This window comes from Anopheles maculipalpis, chromosome 2RL, assembly GCF_943734695.1.
Source record: "Anopheles maculipalpis chromosome 2RL, idAnoMacuDA_375_x, whole genome shotgun sequence".
Lineage (NCBI taxonomy): Eukaryota > Metazoa > Arthropoda > Insecta > Diptera > Culicidae > Anopheles > Anopheles maculipalpis.
The window spans coordinates 41,482,786-41,502,476 of record NC_064871.1 but is presented as its reverse complement, the minus strand read 5'-3'; the positions used below and the strand labels follow the sequence as shown (position 1 = coordinate 41,502,476).

Below are 19,691 nucleotides of genomic sequence, written 5' to 3'. Positions count from 1 at the left end.
CTTCCGGTCAGCTGTTGCGTGCGGTTTTTTGTTTGTTTGTAAAGAAATCAATCCACAACCCTACGACCACGTAAGCGTAAGTGGCCTCGCCGGAGAGTGAGGCACGTTTCACACGGTTTCATACAAATGTCAAAAATCACAGGAAAATTTTGCAAACCAACCAGTCTACCATGTGCCGGCCGAGTGGAAAATCAATTCTTCTCTCGCAGAGATTTGTTCCGCTAACCCGTGACACACTTACGTCAGTTTTTCCATGAATGTAGAAGCAGCTTACGAAACATGGCGGCGACGGTGCGCATTAATTTCGCAACGCGCAGCGATGGCGGAAGAAGATGCGCACCAAACAAGGCACTCGTGGCGGTTGGGTGAACCATTTCAACAGCGGCGAACGTAACGGTAACAGTAGGCGCCCCGTTTCAACCCAAAACCTCCCAAGGAAAGCCACACTAAAGGTGCAAAAGTGCAGTTTGATTGAGTAACGAAAGTTGAATCGTAGTAGAAACAGAGAGAGAGAGAGAGACGGAGAGAGAGAGAGAAAGGGAGAAAAATGCTGAACAACAAAAAAAAACAGAGCCCCATGTGTTGAAGATCATCTTTGGGCGGTCCATTTCTTCTGCCGCATTCCATCGTAACCGGCAATCGAACGTCGGCTAGACAGTACGTCGAGTCAACAGACGAAATCGTGCGACCACCACTCACTTTTTCTCACCTTTCCGTCCCTCCATGGGTGCGGGGTGGTTCCCTTTCGTTTTTCCCCCCCCCAACCCAGTCAATGGTAATGGCACCACGAAAAACACAGGGTAAGAAAACTTCCATTCATTTTCATCTATGATCCCAAACTCAGTCTATCTATGTGCCATTTGGTTCATGTCTGCGAGATGATATCTTTTTTCGCACACAATTTTCGGCGTGCAGTTGCGGATTCGCTTAATGCTTTTATTCGGGCATTCGGTTAAGTAACGGAATTGGGAGTGGGTCATAGAATAATGGATACACTTTCTCATTATTAGCAGCAAATGGGTTAAAGCGATGTGCATGTTTTAGTGCAATTGTAGCAAAAGCAGTTGATGTCTTGCGCATTAAAAACAGCTCACCAGAAATTTGTGCAGTTCAGTGATGTTCGATAGCGTCTGTAGGTAATTGCAGTTTGTAAATATTAACACATCACTCTTGGTGTGTCTTATATTACGATCTATTCTGCGTCTATTCTCACGTTGAGGTTCCATCTGTCTTTGCGTGTTTGATGTAGGCATTTAAAATCCAATCAAGGCAAACCGTAGGGGCGACGTATTCCGACTAGACTGCGTGTCCAAATTTTGAGTGCTTTCGAAAGGGAAATGACAAGCACATTTGCTTACTCCAAGAGATGTTTGGGAGCGTCAATAATGTCAATAGACGGTTTGAAATTTTGTCCGTCTGTGATCGATGTTGAAGTTCCATGACTGGATTGATATAGGAGTTTCAAAATTGAGGTCACCACATGGGAGTCTTTGTTTGAGACAGATCTTCACGATCACCTGCAAAACTACCTCTGCACTGCTTCGTTAGGATTTATTGAAATCATTATCAAATCTACATATACTGATCTAGGAAAATCATTGTTTCGATATAGATCTCTAGCTTCTTCTTCTTCTTCTTGGCTTAACGACCTCTAAGGTCACGCACCGGCCATCGAAATGGCTTACTTGACTTGCCGATGCCCGCAATTGGTTAGTCAGTCCTCACTACGGGGGGACGGTCCGGATGGGATTTGAACCTCGGTCCTGCCGTTTAAAGATCAGTGCCGCTGTCACCTAAACCATTGGGCCGCCCCTCTAGATCTCTAGCTTGTTAGCTCTTTTTAAAAAGTGAATGCGATACTGTAGGAAAACTTCTTAGCTTGCTGACTACTGTGGACGAAGTGACAAACAGCGAAAAAAAACCCTTCTTCAGCTTGAAGCACTCATCGAAAAGGGGCTTGTGAAACGTTAAGATAACACACAACCAACAACTTGCATCATTTCCAAAGCAGATCTCTGTTTCTTTTGTATGCTGCTGCAGCTGGATCTCTGGAGCTTCTTTTTTTTGTCGTTGGTTTGTCGGTGCGTGTTGTCAAAACGTGAGCAAGAAAATGAACATATTGTAATCAAAACTGGAGAGAAAGTTTGATTACAAGTGGCAACCTGGGGGTTAGGGGCTCGAGTATGGGGGTGTGAGACAGACAGAGAGAGAGAGAGGACGCATTAAAGTGGAATGAAAAGAATATCATTAAGCGCAGCGTGAGATCAAATGTAAAAAACACACACACAAACAACACACCCTATTCCGCTGATCATCAAATCACTACCGTTGAGAAGAAGCACTGAAGCTCGATCGTCGTCTCAGGCAACGTCTTTAGAGCGCATCTGTTGGCGTGTGTGTGGATCTTCTCATGTTTTATATCGCCAGAAAGTGCCGTTACTTCCAATGTACGCAATGATCGCACGCAAAACAAACCTGTCATAGGGGGGAGGGGGGGAAGGAAGAAGAAGAAAACCACGCTCCGGGAAAGCTCACCGCCCCACACCAAAACCACCGACGTCAGCTCTTTTCCGATCGTGAAGCTTTTCTTACGATCCGAAGCGATCATCATTTATCTGCTTCCCCGAGCGGGTTGCGATCCACGATTGCATAACCGAGCTGAAGAGTTTATGGGAGTGAAAACAAAAAAATGGATAAAATAAACTACATTCACCAGAGTGGCGTTGCATCTAATAAATTTCAGTCCCTTACGCGACCCCGGACCTGCACATTGTAGAAATGGAAGGTCCACAAGTCGCAGTCAACGTGACAAAGTTTCGGTTTTTTAAAACAGTGCCGCGCTCGATGCAAAAATTCATGGCCACCAGCATGCGATAAATCTCCATTTGCTGTCCGAAACTCCTTTTGATGGACATCTCGGCTGCACTCCCAAGAGAGAAAGCGAGCTGAAGGAAAGCCGTTGGCATCGCAAATAAAACATGTACATGTGAAGAAGTGTAATAACACATGGAAAACAGCAATGAAAATGAGCAATTAAACAGGTAGTTTGGCTGTGAATTATCATATTAAAATCATCGCTTTTTTTTCTTGTTGGTTGTTTCCGTGTGGAGAGCGTGCTTTTTCAGTGCTGTTGCAGGAGAGTATTGAACTACAGTTAAATTGAACGATTAGCCACAATTGCTGCGAGAGAAGAATATCAGCAGCTTTGATAGCTCTGACGTTACCGGCTGAAAACACCAGCAACGGACCGAGAGGTTAGACCGCCTCTCACACACACCAGATTTATACAGCGAATACCACCCCCTTGTTTTTGGAGGCAGTGCGTGCGTGCCGTGTAACTGTGTTTGCGTTGACCTCAAATTCAAAGCACCAAAAATTCGATTCGGTCAAGCTTTTCATTCCCCAAAACTCGCCTGTACAGTGCCACCGGACAAGCGCTCTGGCGCGGGGCTGGCTGGGGAATGAAAGCAATCTTAGGGAAACCGCTTGCCTGTTGTGCTGATTCGCGGCATCAAGGAAGGGTGGGAGGGAAAAAAGCAAAAGGGGCCTCCCGTCCCCCCGTGATGGCAGGCTAGAGGAAAAGTTGTCTAGAAATGGCTACGCAGCGATGCCAGCCGCGAAAAGCAACGGTTTCTGGTTGCGTTGATGCGTTGTTGTATTTGGCGTGTCGTTGTGTACGCGTCCCCCCCCTTCCCCCCACCCCATCTCTGCCTCCAGTATTACCCCTCACCAGCGTAGTCGCTACATTCGCTTTCGGCTCAACGGACCCGCAGGATGGGGCATTTACGCGCCTCGCCAAACAGTGCGTATTGCTGGAATGATGAGCTGGCCGGCAACGTTTTCGCTGTGGCTGTGTGAGTGTGTCTTGCGGTTTTGCTTATTTTTCTTCTTCAAATTACAAAGACACACAGCGAAAAAAAAAACATCGAGCGAGATACACCGTTATCTTTCGGCGTCCGGTCGCGCAACAGTTGTGCGCATCGTGCGTCCCCACCGTGTTCGGTGCGACGATCAGGCCGCAGGACGGTGTGCGCAACGTCGCACGGGTTACGCATAATGTGTTTGATTTTGTTCTCTTATGTAGGTTCCTTCCCAGCGGTGTCCAAGCAGGTTAGGGAAAAAAGGGTGTATTTCCTTACTTATTTCTATCAGAGTTTTTTTTTTTTCGTTCAACCCCTGATTTGCTTCGAACGCACCCAACATGGCAGTGCTTCCCATAGTAGGCAGCATAATGGGGGTTGCTGCCGGTGCGTGAGTGTATGCGTATTTTTCCATATCTTTTTATTGGTTAGTTTTCGGGGGAGAAAACAAGTTTTCCCATCGTACGGTGCGTTTAGAAATTAATTGCCATTTTTTCTTTAACTCTCGCCCCATCGTTGTTGGAACGATATAATCTAAATAAGCTATAATCTGGATTTTTTCATACTTTTTCGGTTTACCCCATGCACTCTTCAGTGCTTTCGTTTTTTTCCTACCCTCCTGCAGCCCGATTTCCCATTCTGTACCCATTATGATGCTAATGTTGATCACGATCAACAGTGATCGCGCGTGATCGTTAATTATCATTTAACTTTTTTTTTGTCATGTGTTTGCTTTCAAACAGATTGAGAGATAAAATAGCGTAAAAATATAATTTTAAGGAAACATTCACAATCAAAAGAAAATAGAAAACAACAGTAAAACGATGAAATCAGACAATGAAATACAAATAATCGTGCCTGCGATGTAAACAGCTAAAGCACACAATTAAATGTACCATTTCCGTATGAAAAAGCGGAAAATGCTACAAGCACGAGTGAAGGATGTAAATCGAAGCGGCAACCGACACAATATCCCCACCATGTGTGCAACAGGAAGCTTTTTGTCGGTAGCCGGTGATGCGCAACACGGCAACCGTGTCTTGGATCCTTTGCTCACCTGCCGCAACAAGAAGCCGGTATCGTTTTGTTTCTGTATTTGTACATTTCACAGCGGAAATGTGTAATCACTGAGCGAAACTACAAATCACATTAGATCGCCGTCACTCAAACGCGCTCCATTTTGACTTTTGATTGATAATAAAAAAAGCTTAAAATTTTCCATTTATATAAAAGTGTTGCAGCTTAGCATAGGCAAACAAAACGGCATACATTATCTACCAAAATATTGTGTTTTGAAACCAAAACCGATTCACCCTCCTCGCTCACTTTTCCCTTTTTCCCGCGCAAATAAATCCGACGGTGAAAGTAGCAATCATTTCTCCGCTTTCCCCCGTGCAGAAGCAGTTGGTGGGGACGGTAGGGTAAGGTGTAAGGGTATTATTTTCTTGCCGGTCTGTCAAACCAACACCGGAAGCAACACAAAATGCAGCACCCAAAGGTGAGGTGAACGAAACCCAGTCATAACGCTTCCGGTGCGGCCGACCGACTTCTTCCAAGCGTTAGGGAGGGCGTTTTGCTCCATCGGTGTGTGTGTGTGTGTGTGTGTGCGCGTTGGTATGTGCTTGTCGTGCCGGCAGTCGTCAATCATTTGGATCGCCGAACAAGCGAGGGTGTTTTTTTTTACATATTATACGAGAAAACAAACTTTTTACATGTTTTGCTGTAAGTGTTTAAGATCATAAGAAGCGATCCATTTGAGTGATGCGCTCTAACCCCGTTAGGCACGTCATGATATTGCGTGGATTTTTTTTTTTGTGTGTGGTGTACCACCAAGTTGCGTGAATGTTGGAGTTCCACACGCTACCAATGACGCGCATTCGGCTTTTGCGCTTCGTTTCAGTGTGTGCGAAGGGTCGCTTATAGACTGATCATCATCAGTTTACCCCAATAAAACACACCCTCGTTTAAACATCTCTCTCTCTCTCGCTCGCTCGCACAGCTTCTATGTGTGTGAAGAATATATTCATTCTCCACCACATGCATGTAATTGCGAGACTACTGGCAAGCGTGTTGGTGTGACATTGCGCAGCAACACAACAAGTACGCAATCGGACAAAGGGCAACCCACCCTCGACCGTCGCAACGCTTAGGGCACAGTTGATATTACAAAAACGTTGTTTCCTATTCTATCAATCCATCTCGCTCTTTCTTTCTCTCTCATAATAAGCATAGAAAATAGAGAACCAAAAACCTCAATCAAACTAGACGAAAGAATGAGCATCCGCGACTGATCGCGACTGACCGGCGTGTGATTCGAGCATGAGTAAGAATAAAATTCATCCACACACACACACACACACTAGCACACCACAAAAAACCCGCATACAAACGTCTTGTTAAAGCCGGCCGGTGGTCAACCGTGCTGGCGGCGGGCCAGCACATTTCGGAACATCGGTGGCCCGGGTGAACGAGCATAGAGTGATGATGATCATCGGGCGATGATGCTGATTTGGATGGTAATAATCATCGTCGGATTGTGGCTTTATTTACATGTTTGTAAGCGTGTGGGTGCGGTTTTGTCAATGCTGCTGTAGACCGTTTGGCATTGGTGTGAATGCCGGACTAAAAATACAGCCAGCCAACAAACAACAACGCCATTCTGGCGGGTTAATAATTGACAAAGCGGGTTTCGCTGCACTACAGCTGCTTTCTGCTGTCAGAATTTGAAGCTGACTGACTTACATGTTTTGTTACGGATGCGATCGCCGTCATCTTGAGCCGGTCGATCGGATCTGATCGATCTGTGCGACCTTGGAACCAACACAACCGGTTGTGCGGCGGCTCGATGTGGGCGACGCCGGGCACACGCTAAGTGCGCATGATCAAGTAACGTATGCATCCAACGGAGCTCGTTTTGCGGGGCTGCGTACGTGCGTGCAGACTTGGGGAGTGGCATTCGCTTGAACTGGAGTAAAAATTCTTGCACACACACGCACACACGCCCCCCGAAAAAAAAACAAACACTCGAAAAATTTAAAAAAGAAGCTTAGTTAGTGCTTCGTTTGCTTCGTTTATATTGTTTTCAAGGCCGCCCCAAAGCGTATGATAACGCTTGCTGTGCATAGGGTGGTGACTGGGAGTTGACGGTTTCATCGTTTTGGGGCCATTGGAATGAAAAAAAAAGGGAGTTAGTAAAACAACTATCTAACATCCTTAAGTAGCAACTATCCGATGTTGTCTGCTGACGTCATACGTTACAGACAAACATAACCACACACAAACACACACACATGTAGATACTCTCTTCCGCATGCCGGCCGGCAGCATCATAAAAAAGCCCTTATCACCAAACCCCCTTTCTACCCATTTGGACCGACTGTTCTCGGTCGTTCGATTGAGGAGAATTGTGTAGGCGCTCACGCGGGTGTACGTGTGTGTGTGTGTGGGATTGTTTGCGCAACTCATGTCGCGGTCGAATCTCGCACATCGTCATCACAATAATCACACGCATGTAGTTTCCCCCGCTAGAAGCCGGCCGGTGCTTGAAGCAACGGGGTTTTCTCTGCGGCAGCCGGAGCAAGACCGCAGTAGGAAGAAAAATGGCTCCAGTCAACTCGCAGTGCGTATGACGCTGTGTTTTTGTTTGCCGTCGTATAGAAAGAGTGCCGGTAACGTCGGTTATGAGTGCTCCATCGGGTTAGAACAACAGCCGCCGTAGCTTGCCATGTGATCTAAATTAAATGATTTGTTTGTTTAATGTACAAATTGGCTACCATCAAAAAAAGGGGGATGAGAAATGAAGAGAATTTTTATAAAATAAAGTTGAGCGAATACCTCAAACAATGTTCTGCATCGAGCTGTCCAACCGGTTTCAGAAAATCGAAGCCTCAAAAGTTTTGTACGAAAAAATGTCTTCCGTGTTGTAAAAAAAAAGACGCCGTAATGCAAATTAATGGTGGCAAAACTTTCGACACACACATACCACGCGATGTTGGCAGTGGGTATAAGTGAGTTCCGTTATGTTAGGTGGGGGAAAAAAATGCGATCCCATCCTGTTTCGCATCGAATCATTGTGGTGGTGTGAAGGCTGTGGACTTACTTTCAAAAAAATATTGTACAGTAACAACCGAAAGAAACCTCCCCCATACCCCCGTGAAGTAGTAACAACAAACCTAACCTCACTATTCAACGAAATATTAATTTTAGAGGTCAACTCGTAGCCCATAGCTCAATGCATCAAAACAACGAAATAGTCAAGCGACTCTGGTGTTGTAGATGCCCGAGGGTCAGGGGTGTGATTGTTGTATGTTTTCTGTTTTTGTCGCCAATTTCGTGCGAAACTAATGACCTCGTGCTCCGCAGCACGTTGTAGTGATCCGTGCGGAGAAGTCCGTGGACTAATAATTAAGCTCAAGGTTTTGCTCGCCTTGAATCCGAGGCGCACACACGACTAGCAAACCTGTATCGAATACCGGCTCATTATCATAAGATCAGCAAGCGATGAATGAAGCGCTTTGAACGTGTGGCATCATAAATAAACAAAGGAAACTGCGTCATTTAAAACAGTCCGAACAGTGCAGGTCCAACAAACCTTGCACCTCGCACGATAAGCGCCGAGTTCACTGGGACAAACCAGGGAGCACTCTTGCGGACAGCCGTACGCATTCGCGAACTTTATCGAATGATTGTGGATTAACTTCATACACATCTACACAAAGCAGCATTACACACAGCTACAGGCAGAGTCTAGAAGTTTGTTTGATGTTCATTACGAATTCATTTCAATCCTTCCGCGTTCGGTGGTGGTGGCGTTTCGGTTCGATCTTGCCAATTGGTTTGTTTACATACGCAGTATCGTGTCACGATCTTAGCCCGATCTCCACGATCATCCCCACCGGTTGCCCCAATCGTGAAGGGTGTAGTGCTACGGCCTTATGGGGATGGCCGTATTTAAATGCGATTTTTTTTGCCGTTGTTGTTGTCATCAACCGTACAGACGGACTACCTCAAGGTCTAGCCGATGGTTTCCACGGTTTCACTGGTGGTTTGACTACTACTACTACTAACACTCTCCTCGAGAATACAACACAAGTGCCATCACGTAGCACACTGCCCCGAAAGCACGGATTCGAATCTTTCAAGGCACTAACAGTGGTAGAAGTATTTGTGTTTGGTGCGCTCACTCGCACTGAAGCCGATGTAAGCTGGGTGCGAAAAATAAAACATGACGACTGATCGAAATGCCGGACGCTGATGGGCAAACGATGACGTAAGCATATCGGGCATTCCCTAGCTGTCGTAATGATGGGTCGTCAGAATATGCTGCCCTTGCGAGTTGGTGGATTTTACACTCATTTCTTGTACTTTTAGGCACTTGCAGTGGGTTCGAGAGCTGAACTCATCCTGTTTCCGATCTACAGCTTGCATCCCTCTCTCTCTCTCTCTCCCTCCATCTTCTACTTGCTCTATTTGTAACGACTCAGCCTGCATCAGCCGTTGGAAAGGCCTTGCCCTTTTAAGAACAGGAGGAAATCAGCTTCGCAACGCAGAGCGCAACGGAGCAACAACAAGAAAACCAGTCACTCGTGCGAAAATGTCGCTTTTAAAGCATTGCGTAAAGGTCATGGAGAGCTCGAGCGGAGGAACGCGAGTGATCGCTTCAATGCCTCTTCACACCGGACGACACCGGGTGTTGGTTTTTTTCTCGTTTCCACGCTCCACGCTCCTTCCTTCTTTGCCTCAGCTACAGGTCCTCTAGGGCGTGCTGCATCGACCGAGCTATCCGCGAACGATCCAGATGAAATTTTTTTTTTATTTGGAGCAACCCACCCGAGAGGTGCAGCGAAGCCTATTAATCTCATTGCCATTTAGCGTCCGATGTAACAGCGGGACGGAAATTTATAGCTACAGAGATACACTGTTTTATTGATGTTGATGGAGCTTATAGCATTTTTACTTCGATCAGGAAGGATTGTGCTGACTTTAAAACCCTCAAAACTCTGAGACAACTTTGCTTGATCACCTACAACTGTAAAGCCTGTCTGCTTAAGGGGCTTTGTTGTTGTATTTCATTTGCTTTACATTTATTACGCTATCATTGTTGTTGTCGAGCGATTCATCGCCCAAGCATACGACCCTACGCACTTTGCTAAGTGTATAAATAGCAAATGGGATACATCGAATGCAAAGGAAAACCACTGAATGGTTGTGGTTGATTTTCTCCAATCTACCGAACCGACTAGAAACGGCGTAGCATGGCGACGAGAGGTTCCGAGGGACGCTCGGGTGAGGGCCAAGCTATGAAACCGTCCATAAGACGCCTTCGCCTTTCTGCTGCAAGGTGTTGCTGGTGGTGGTCGCTGTTGTCGTTGTTTCGCTGTACGGCGTAGCTGCTGGGTGGGAAGATGGTTTAAAAATAACACCCCTGCCATAATCATACGCGACGCATGTTGTTGGCGTGTGTGGAGCGAGCGACTGTCGTCGTTGGGCCCTCACTTGCGTCTGACGTCATGGGAAAAGCGCATCCTCCGGGCGTGTGCGGGAAAAAACCACTTGACCAGTGGGAATGAGCGTAATCGAAGGCGAAAGGTGGAGTGGAGTACCTGTGAGGCACAATTTGCCTAGGACAGAAATAGCATCAGCAACCTGTCGTGGCGTCCCGCTCGACTCGTTCGGGTCGATCGCTAGGTGTACGATTCATTGATATTTATTTGCCATTATTTTTGCGTATCGGTGGACATGTTAGGGAATATTTTTACTTTTATTAAGAATTCGCCTTTTCGGGGAAACATTAATGTGTTAGCCCCCCCCCCCCCCCCCCACCCCAAACAGAGCGTTGCACCCGAATCAAATATCTTTATCGCCTTGCGCTCAGCACAGCGAACCTCACCACGATCCAGCTGCAAAATAAAGAAAATCAATCATCAAACACAAAGCCGGAGCTAGAAAACAGTTGCACTGTTTAGCGAATCTACCGCAAACAACAGGCCCGGTTTCGCTGCAAAAAGCAAGCAAGCAAACTCGCACACACACACGTACGGAGGGGTAGGAAGAAGCTAAACGCAATCTGTAAAATGCATAACGCTCGTGTCACACACCACACCACTCTCGGCTCGTCGTTAGCCGTTCGGCTGTCTCTCGTCGAGGCGTCGAGCAAGTTGAAGGTCGGTCATTGGATTTTTTGAAGGACAGGACCCGTTTGTCAGCTGCACCGTGCACGGGAAAACAAAACTGTGGGAGGGAGATTGCAGCGACATACAAACAAATATATGAGCACACAACACAAATAAGCGCACGAAACGAATATTAGCGGGTGGTTACGAAACAGCAGCACCGCCAACACACAAGAAAACAACCAACGTATAGAAGAACCGAACTGAACTTGGCTGAAGTTGGTTGGGGGTGATGTTAGAACGCGAGCATCCTGGGTAGAAACGGGACAGTATGACCACGATGACAAGCATATGATGATAGTAGCAGCAGATGAAGCCAGTCCCGACGACGAGAGGAAGAAAACAAGTGCAATTTCGTCAAACACAGCCATTGACGAGCGAGAGCGAGACATATCGACCGGTGACATTCACCGTGGTAGTCGTCCAAATTGCAATCAGTCAACTGGTGTGGTGCATGTACAAGATTTAATGACCAACAAGTGCAGGACGGCCAACAGACGGCCGGGATAGCAACGGGCAATAGCAATGATTGAAGTAAATACATCATCGCGTCACCTTCCTGCACCGTAACGCACCGTAACGGTCACCTCCGAAGCGGCCGAATCGGTTCTGCATTCGTAACGTTGTGTGGGTTGCGTTTATCGGTAAAAATAGCAAACGCCAGGCATCTTCTGCTCTTCTTAATTGCGCTCTCTATTTGGGATGGGGACAATTTATTAGAACTGCCCATTACTACGATATTTTTTATGTGTGTGTGTGGAGGGGGTGCATTTGTAAGAAAAGCTAATAATAATTAACACATTGCATCGTGACTGCAGTCCAGGTTTTTTTTTCATCGATAACGTAAGTGTGATAAAGCAAACACACATAAACAAACCCTAATTGAATATGTAACGCTCGGTGACTCGCAACGAACGTCATTTGACGATCGCGCGATACCGAGGTAAATTAGAACTCCACACGCTTTATACAGGTACTGGCGTGTGGGGTCCAGGTAATCGACCTTTGGGAAGGTTTACCTGTATATAAAGACGACACATAAAAACTGCCTTTACCCCTTCGCTTCTGGAGCCTGTAAAAACATGTTCAAATTCAACTAAATAGTTTACAGCATGACAGAATGTTTTTACCACAACAGGCAAAAAAAAAAAAAAACAGACATGGCCAGTGATCGATCAACGGTGGTACCCTGACAAACGAACAGAACCGGAGTGGACACACAGTAGTGTGGAAGAAAGAGAGCACAATCAACAAATCGGGTCGATGATCGACGATCGTCCATCCGTCGACGAGCCTATCAAACGGTTTGCACGATTGATCGGGCAAATGATTGCGAACGCGTCCAAATCACGGTGCCGATGAACTGCGCGATGCACGAAAAGGGTGCATGGAAGACAGTGCGCATGAAATGGCACAACAAAAAAAAAAAAAAACAAAAAAAAGGTCGAGTTCAATAACATAACGAACGGACCAATGGGCGGGGGGGAAGAAAAATGGGACAAACACGGCAGAAACAAAGAGAAAAAAAAGGCCACCTCACGTGGCCATTGAACGGTTTCTGGAGGAATGAACCCGTCCCGTAGCCTGTGTTGGTTTAGATTTATATTCAATTGGTCGCACAGTTTGTGCTGCTTATCAGCTGCGACCCGCAAGGTTTGGCCTGTTGGACATGGTTTTTTTTTTTCTCCGAGCAACTAGCTCGGTTTAATCAATACGCTAACACACACGCAAAAATTCACTTCTGCCAAGAGCTAATCAAATGTTGTAATGTGTGTTGGCCCAGTTTGCTGCGAAAACTTGCACCGAAACATAGCAAATGCAAAACTTACCACCGTTGCAGTACTGATGCCCATAAAAGGACACGGTCTTTTGCGGCCCACACACACACTAGCACACTAGCACACTTTGCACTGGTAGCGTCGTTTTACAAAATCAAAGCAGTAGTAAGCGCACAAAAATTGAAAACCACCCAAAACTACTGTGACCTGGATAAGTGTGGGAGTTTACTGTAAGCTCAACCTCAACGTTTCGCCACACGATGGAGGCTCCTGGTGTTTCATGCGAACGCAAACCATCTTAACACACACACATACATATAGACCCGCTTGTGCTATCCTGTTTCTTCTTTTAATTTGCAATCTCGACATCTGTCTTCATCCTGTGTTTGCGTGTGACCTTAATTCGACCTTAACCTATATTCCTCAACAATCTTGCCATGAGCAGACCTGTAAGTTAGCCCGACTGTAACCAAACTGTGTTTGCTGGTTCGGAGCAAGCGCCCTAACTTCTGAGTAGGCAAGTTCAAAACCGAAACCTTCGGAGGTTCCAACACGAATCTTCAGAAGATTTATATCAGGGAAACAAAAGAAGGAATAAGCAAAGCTTATGGTGTTTGTTAGCATAGGTTCGGTTGTAATGTTTATTCTGGAAAGGATTGGCTTTCATGCATGTATTGTACAGCACCCAGAATTGGGTCACAAATGAGAACAATCCCCATCAGGCAGGTTCGTACGTAAAAAAAGGCAATATCGCGCACGCACCATTTTCTCACTTCCTGTGTTTATGTGCCTCCTGTGTACCCAAAAAAAGGGCATCCATTTATTGCTTTACCAGCCACACAGGCGCACCCATACATTGAAGCTCACAGGCGCACACACGAACGGGAACGTGCGCGCATGCACTTGCCACCGGTTCGATTCGGGACTGGAAGGAGGATTGACCTACTTTTGTCCATCTGCCATCTCGTGGTGTAACACACGTTACAATGGATTCGTCCACCGGTTCTAGGTGAATCCGCCATGTTGAATCTATTTGCGAGCTACTGTCTTTACTGCTGTGTATTCGAGCTCCCTTTCCAGCACAGTAATGTTGGGAAGATCCTTCTATTGTGTCTTTAATTTTGCCCTTCGCCTCACAAACACATACACATTTGAGCTGAACGATCAGACTGCTCCCCTTTTTGGATGTTTTGCTTCTTTTTTATTCTTTTTGCCCTCCATGTAATGTGGGTATGTAAAGGCAGAGATAGGTATGGGGTTGTAACGAGTCGCGCTTCTCCTTGACCTACTTTTGCGAGGTACACACGGCAGTTGTATGTGGAGTAGGTACGACTGCGCTCGTGCAATCGAGTAAGAATATAGTAGAAACAACAGGAAAAATTGGGGCCGAATAAAGGTGGCAAATGGTGGACTTTTCAAGAACGCACTTACACCCCTTTCTATTGCTGGGAAAGGACCTTATTTTTGGAGAATAAAATTCAGTTAATTAGACCTTCAAATTGATGTTTGTGCGTTTTCAAACAATTTTAGTCATTTCTATTGAAAGCTACCCAAATTCTTGGCTTAAAAATCAAGAGTTAAAATGAGCATTTTAATCCTTCCGTGTCTTTCACTTGTCAGCAATTAAAAAAGGGTTTTAAAGGAGGAGAAGGATTTCAATTGAGTCTTCTTTGAACATTGAAACTGGGACAAACGAGTAAGGCAACCTTCGGACCATTTAATTGACATTTAAAAGGATTTTTGTGTGTGTTGAGGATTAAAAGATTGAATTAAAAGATACTAACCTCTTGCGTAGCACCATTCGTCGCACCAGCAATGCGCACCTTCACCTCGTCCTTCAGATCGTCATGGGCGATCACCTCGCCCGTATTCTCCCGTCCATTGTACGTGAGGAAGACCTTCTGGCCCGGCTTCAGCTTCACGTCCTCCATCCGGCGAAAGCCGCGCCCGATCAGCTCGGTTTCGCGAAACTCGCGGGCCAGCCCAAGCCGCGCCACGTCCTTCATGTTGTCGAACGCAACCGTGTAGCGGGCGGGCGTCGTTAGCCCGGGCAGGATGTTGCCCCCGGTGCGGCCCGGTTCCTTCTGCTGGTCCGAGGCCGTTTTGACGAACTCGATTTTGCCCGAGTACCAGATCCCATCGGTACCGGGCGCACAGACGCGCGTACCCACGATCGAGCGCTTCGCCAGACGCTTGCCGGTGGACATTTTGTTGAGAAAGTACTTTTTCATAAGGGTGGCCGGTATGCGGTCGAACGTCTTTATTGCGGCTTTAACAAACCTCTTCAGGCTGAGGGGGGGCTTAGTTTCCGCACCTTCAACAACACACAGACACGTACAAATAAAACGCTCACAAATCACAGCTATTCTTGCTGAATGCTCAATAAGCAGCTTCTCTCACTCACCAAATATCACCGAATTAATTCCGAAATTGCACTCTTTCACGATCACTCGTTTTTCGGGGATAGGTTTCACACTTCCTTTTGATTCTTTTTTGCTTTCTTTTTGCTTCCTTTTTTGTAACTGCCACACACAATACAATTTATCACACATCAACTTTGCAACTTCGCTTTGCAATTCACTTCGCACCAATGCACTTTTCTCACTTGTTGGCTTGTTATTGCGATCTTGCGCATCGAATTGTTGAACCAATACTGAACACACTGTATTCTCTTTTCCTTTCGATTCTTTTTCCCAAAAGCGCTCACACTTTTATCAAAAACACACACACACATTCACAAAATTCGGCTCAATCAATGCAGTTAAACTTGTGTCGTATTTTTAGAGGAGCAATTTCCAACACTTTCCGAAACACTTTTTTTTCCACTTTTAGTAGGGTTTTTTCTTTCTGGCTTTCTTTTCGCACACTGCACAGTTTGCCTTTTTCACCAACCACCGACCAACTATGCGAACAACTTGTCCAGATTGTAGTAAGCCTCGTTGATCGAGCTTTTGCTGGCAGAACCACCACCGTTCCCGGTAGCCAAGTGTGTCGGACGACAGGCGAGCGCTTCGTGCGCTAGGAGCAGCTGACAGTGGTCAGCACCGTCGAAGAGGCCCGCGACCGTGGCCTGGTTTGTGAGTCCGGCTAGCGACAACGACGACACGCACGTCACAGCACCGTGTACGGTAGAGAGTGGGCCAGCGGCTTCAGCAAGAGCAACATCGTCGCACTGCAACAGTGGCAGTAGCTGCAGTTGTAGATCGTACGCACTTGTTCCGATCCTGCTGCTCAGTAACATTATTCGGCATGTGCAGGAAAGCTTGCCGAAATTGGGAGGGGGGAGGAGGTGGTGTTGAAAATGTTCTTTTCGCTTTACTCTACCAGGTGTGTGGTTCACCACGATATGCTTTCAGCTTGCCAGTTGCTGGTGTACTGTGCGAAAGAACGCACCGCCTGCTAATACTTGCTACGGTAATGTTGATGTAGGTCCTGCGAAAATGTTCGCCTCTCGCTCTCACATTCACTCGCACGCACACACGGTTTGGGGTACACAAAATAAAAGACGATTAAACGAAACACACCAAATTCGCTACCCTCGTTGAATCCGTGATATTCTGGCGGGGCGGGCTGTACGAACAACAGCACCGCTAGAACTGGAGGCGTCAACCACCGCACAAGGATACGATTGTAATGTGATTTATGCTGCTGTACGAGGCTACTGCGATTGTTTTCCTGCCTTTTGCACTATCACACATTTATGTAACGCTTCGTAACGTTTTTCTTCTTGTGTTTTGTTTGTTTTTTCCTTCACTGCAAGCCAGCTTCACTATTTTCACTCTTTTTGCGTACGAATGCTGTTGTAGGCGGCTGCAAACTGCCACTGCTGGAGTCGACGGTTAGGAATGCGGCAAACACATTCACGCCGACTTCGAAGGCAGCTTACAACACACACGGCAACAACAACACTCTCTCAGCGCACCGCGGACCGCCAACGGGCTGAAAGCGCAGGAGGATAATTGTTTGCTTTCTGTAGTTGCCGCGTCAAACGGGACGCTATGACGATTATGCTGTTTTTTTTTGTGTTGTTTTCTAAATTGACCACTGTTTTTTTTTTTTGCACACTTTTGTTATTGTCAACGGGGTGTCGTCGTGTTGGTCGTGCTGGTGCTGCTAGAAAACACACACACAGAACGTACAACCAACCAACTGCACACGCGAACAAAAAAAAAAAACGAAACAATCACACACACGCAGCTCTGGAGCTTTTGGATACACCGAAACGCGATGGTCCTCGGCGTGCAACAATGGATGCGCGATTTTTTTCCGGTGCCGGCCGTTGTTTGAAGCGGTAGCGCGCACAGCTGTAATGAGTGTATTTCGTGGCGGACAGTGTACAACAGTGAGGGAGCAACCTTTACTCTCGGCAGAAGTCAAATTTAAAATGGCGAGCCCGTTCCGTACGCTTCCGTAGCGGACCGCTGTCGTAGCGGGCAAGCAGTCGCGTGTGTGTGTGTGTGTTAGTGGTGGTGGTTGTACGCTTTTCTTCCCCTCCTCGGAAAGTGTTCATCCGAGTGTTCATTGCGTTCCCCTCCATGTAACGCGAGCGAATGCAGCGCGCGTCTTCTTGTTGCCGCTGCTGTGGCCTGTAGTAGTGTTGTTTGGTTTCTTTGTGTGATGGCGCGTGTGCACGTGTGAGTGCGTACGGGCGGCCATCGCGGAAAGGCGAAAGCGAATAGGAAGTTGTTTGTTTGTTTGCCATCCCGCTCACCCGATTCGGGTTTCGGGAGGGGGCTCGGCTTTTGATGAAGCTGTGTGCGAGAGTTTGATGTGCTTGTGTGCGTGAATGTCAGATTGATGTGCTACATAATAACGGGTAGTAACGGCAGCAGCAGCAGCACCAGCAACAGCAGCAGCTGATTTTCCGATGCGTTTTAAGAGGCGAATGAAGACCGCTCGCGCTACTCCAAGTCCGCTATAAAATCAACAAACATTCCGATGCGCTTTTGCTCGTACGGGTAAGGCTAGCAAGGCTCGTCGCTCGGCGTGAAGGTGGTTCAGCAATAGTGGCACCATCTTCTCGGCCTCTACAATCCGCTCAGCTGGTTGCGAACGTTGTTTCACAGCTCATGTTGGTTCGTGGCTGTAATATTTTGCTTCCTTTTTCCTTAACTCTTTTGCCTGCCACAGTAAACATGCTTACGTCCAGTTGCGTTGCGGTTTCACTTAAAGTGTTTCTTTTTCTTAACTGCCTTCAAGCACTTGAAACAGTGTCTTTTTCGTACATACATGCATATGTGCAATGGATCTGTGAACCGATATGCAAACATGGTACGCGTGTCGCATGTTTGTGTATTTTGTTTTAACATATGCACTCAAACCAAGCAAAGTGCTTCGAACAGGTATGTGTCTTTATTATTTATTTCTCTTTCACAAACATCAATCAGCATCATCGAACCTCACAATGCTGCGTGAAATGACACGCATAATTGAGTAATGTGTGCCGAAATCTGTTGCTCTATGCGTGCTTGTTCTGATTTTTTATTCCTATTAGCAACCACGCTGCTCTTTTCTTATTGCTGGAATGGATTTATTTGCAATGGACCAATTTTATATTTTTATTGTCTTAAAAAAACAGTTTCAAAATAGCATATCAAAAGAATTATGTTTTAAAATAAATCCCCTTTTAAGTTGACGATAATTATTGGGACAGCAGTTGCAAATTTCAGTGTCTACAACACTCCACGTACCAGAGGGTAAGGAAAACAAAGACACAAAAAAAAACGACTAAAACAACCCCGTTCCGAAGTATTCATAATAACTGTAATATAGCGAACCACCTCTGCCTGGGAGCTGCTTTTCCCTTTTCCTCTCGAATGCATGAGCATAAAATGTAAGAACACCAATACTCTGGCAAAACCGGGAGCGAACCATCATCGCACACAAGCACAAGCACTGCATGCAACACATACACACATCCACATGTATCCAGAATCCATGCAAGCTCTCCACAAGCGATGGGGCCGCACTGGAATGGGGCCACCGTACACAGTATTTCCCTCCTGCGCCATTAAATCCTCACCACTGGCGGTCGCTTGTTCGCGCATCTAGCAGCTCCCCTTCCCCCTCCCCCCCCCCCCCCTTACCCTTTCCGCCACCCATTTCTCGCCCTGCTTCCATGGAAGCTGAAACGCCATGCTCAAGGCAACAGCATAAAGACCAACGGAATCGAATGCGGTGGCGAGCGATCCCTCTCGAGGTGTGAGGGCGGGATTGTTTGGTGGGGGAGAAAGGAGCAACATTCAACCACACACCTCACCCGTTGGGGAAGGAACAGTTTTCCTTTCCTGATTTTTCTGCTTCGGTTCGGTCTCTAAACATTATGTTGGTGCGCGAATGGTGCGCGCTGGACGAACGCAGCACGAGTTTGGCTCGTTCGGAGGGTCTATGTATATGCTCGAAACCCCCCCCCCCTCCCCCTCCTCCCCTTCACCCCTCGGCTCCAATCGGTACCATAGCATAGCAAAACCTTCTCCTCCGAGGTCTCTCCATCACCCATTGTTTGGTGCCTGTGTTCCTGCGCCAGCGCCGCTCACAACATTATTAAATCTCACGCGGTTGTGCTTGGGAGGCAAAAATAGGCTGAAGGGGAGCTGCTGGTATTCGCTCCCCCCCCCCCCCCCCCAAACCCCCTCCCCATTTAGCTCGAGCAACACAAGCAAATTTAACTCACTCCAGCTGTTTGCAGGCGAGAGTGCTGGATTACAACAGTCCGTAACGCCGAGCGTAACGCTTGTGTTACAGGAGGGGAGGGGGCTAGAAAGGCGTTACTTCGTGCAAAGTGGGAGCCATTTTGGGCCACGGGTTTGTTTACGTTTTTTTTTTTAGTCGCAAACTGAATACGGTTAAGGGTATGAATTTGGAGCTGCTTTTCTAATAAT

At 46.8% G+C, this 19,691-nt stretch overlaps 1 protein-coding gene across 1 annotated transcript in view; it reads right to left on the bottom strand.

Moving 5' to 3' along the window:
- The window catches only part of LOC126557319 (zinc finger protein 395), an 80,873-nt gene extending 65,825 nt beyond the window's left edge, over window positions 1–15,048 (bottom strand). The window contains exon 1 of the mRNA XM_050213040.1: window positions 14,595–15,048. Within this exon, the coding sequence (XP_050068997.1) occupies window positions 14,595–15,041 (447 nt within the window). The 5' untranslated portion in view covers window positions 15,042–15,048. The remainder of the gene's footprint in view (window positions 1–14,594) is intronic.
- Between the last annotated feature and the right edge of the window lie 4,643 nt (window positions 15,049–19,691).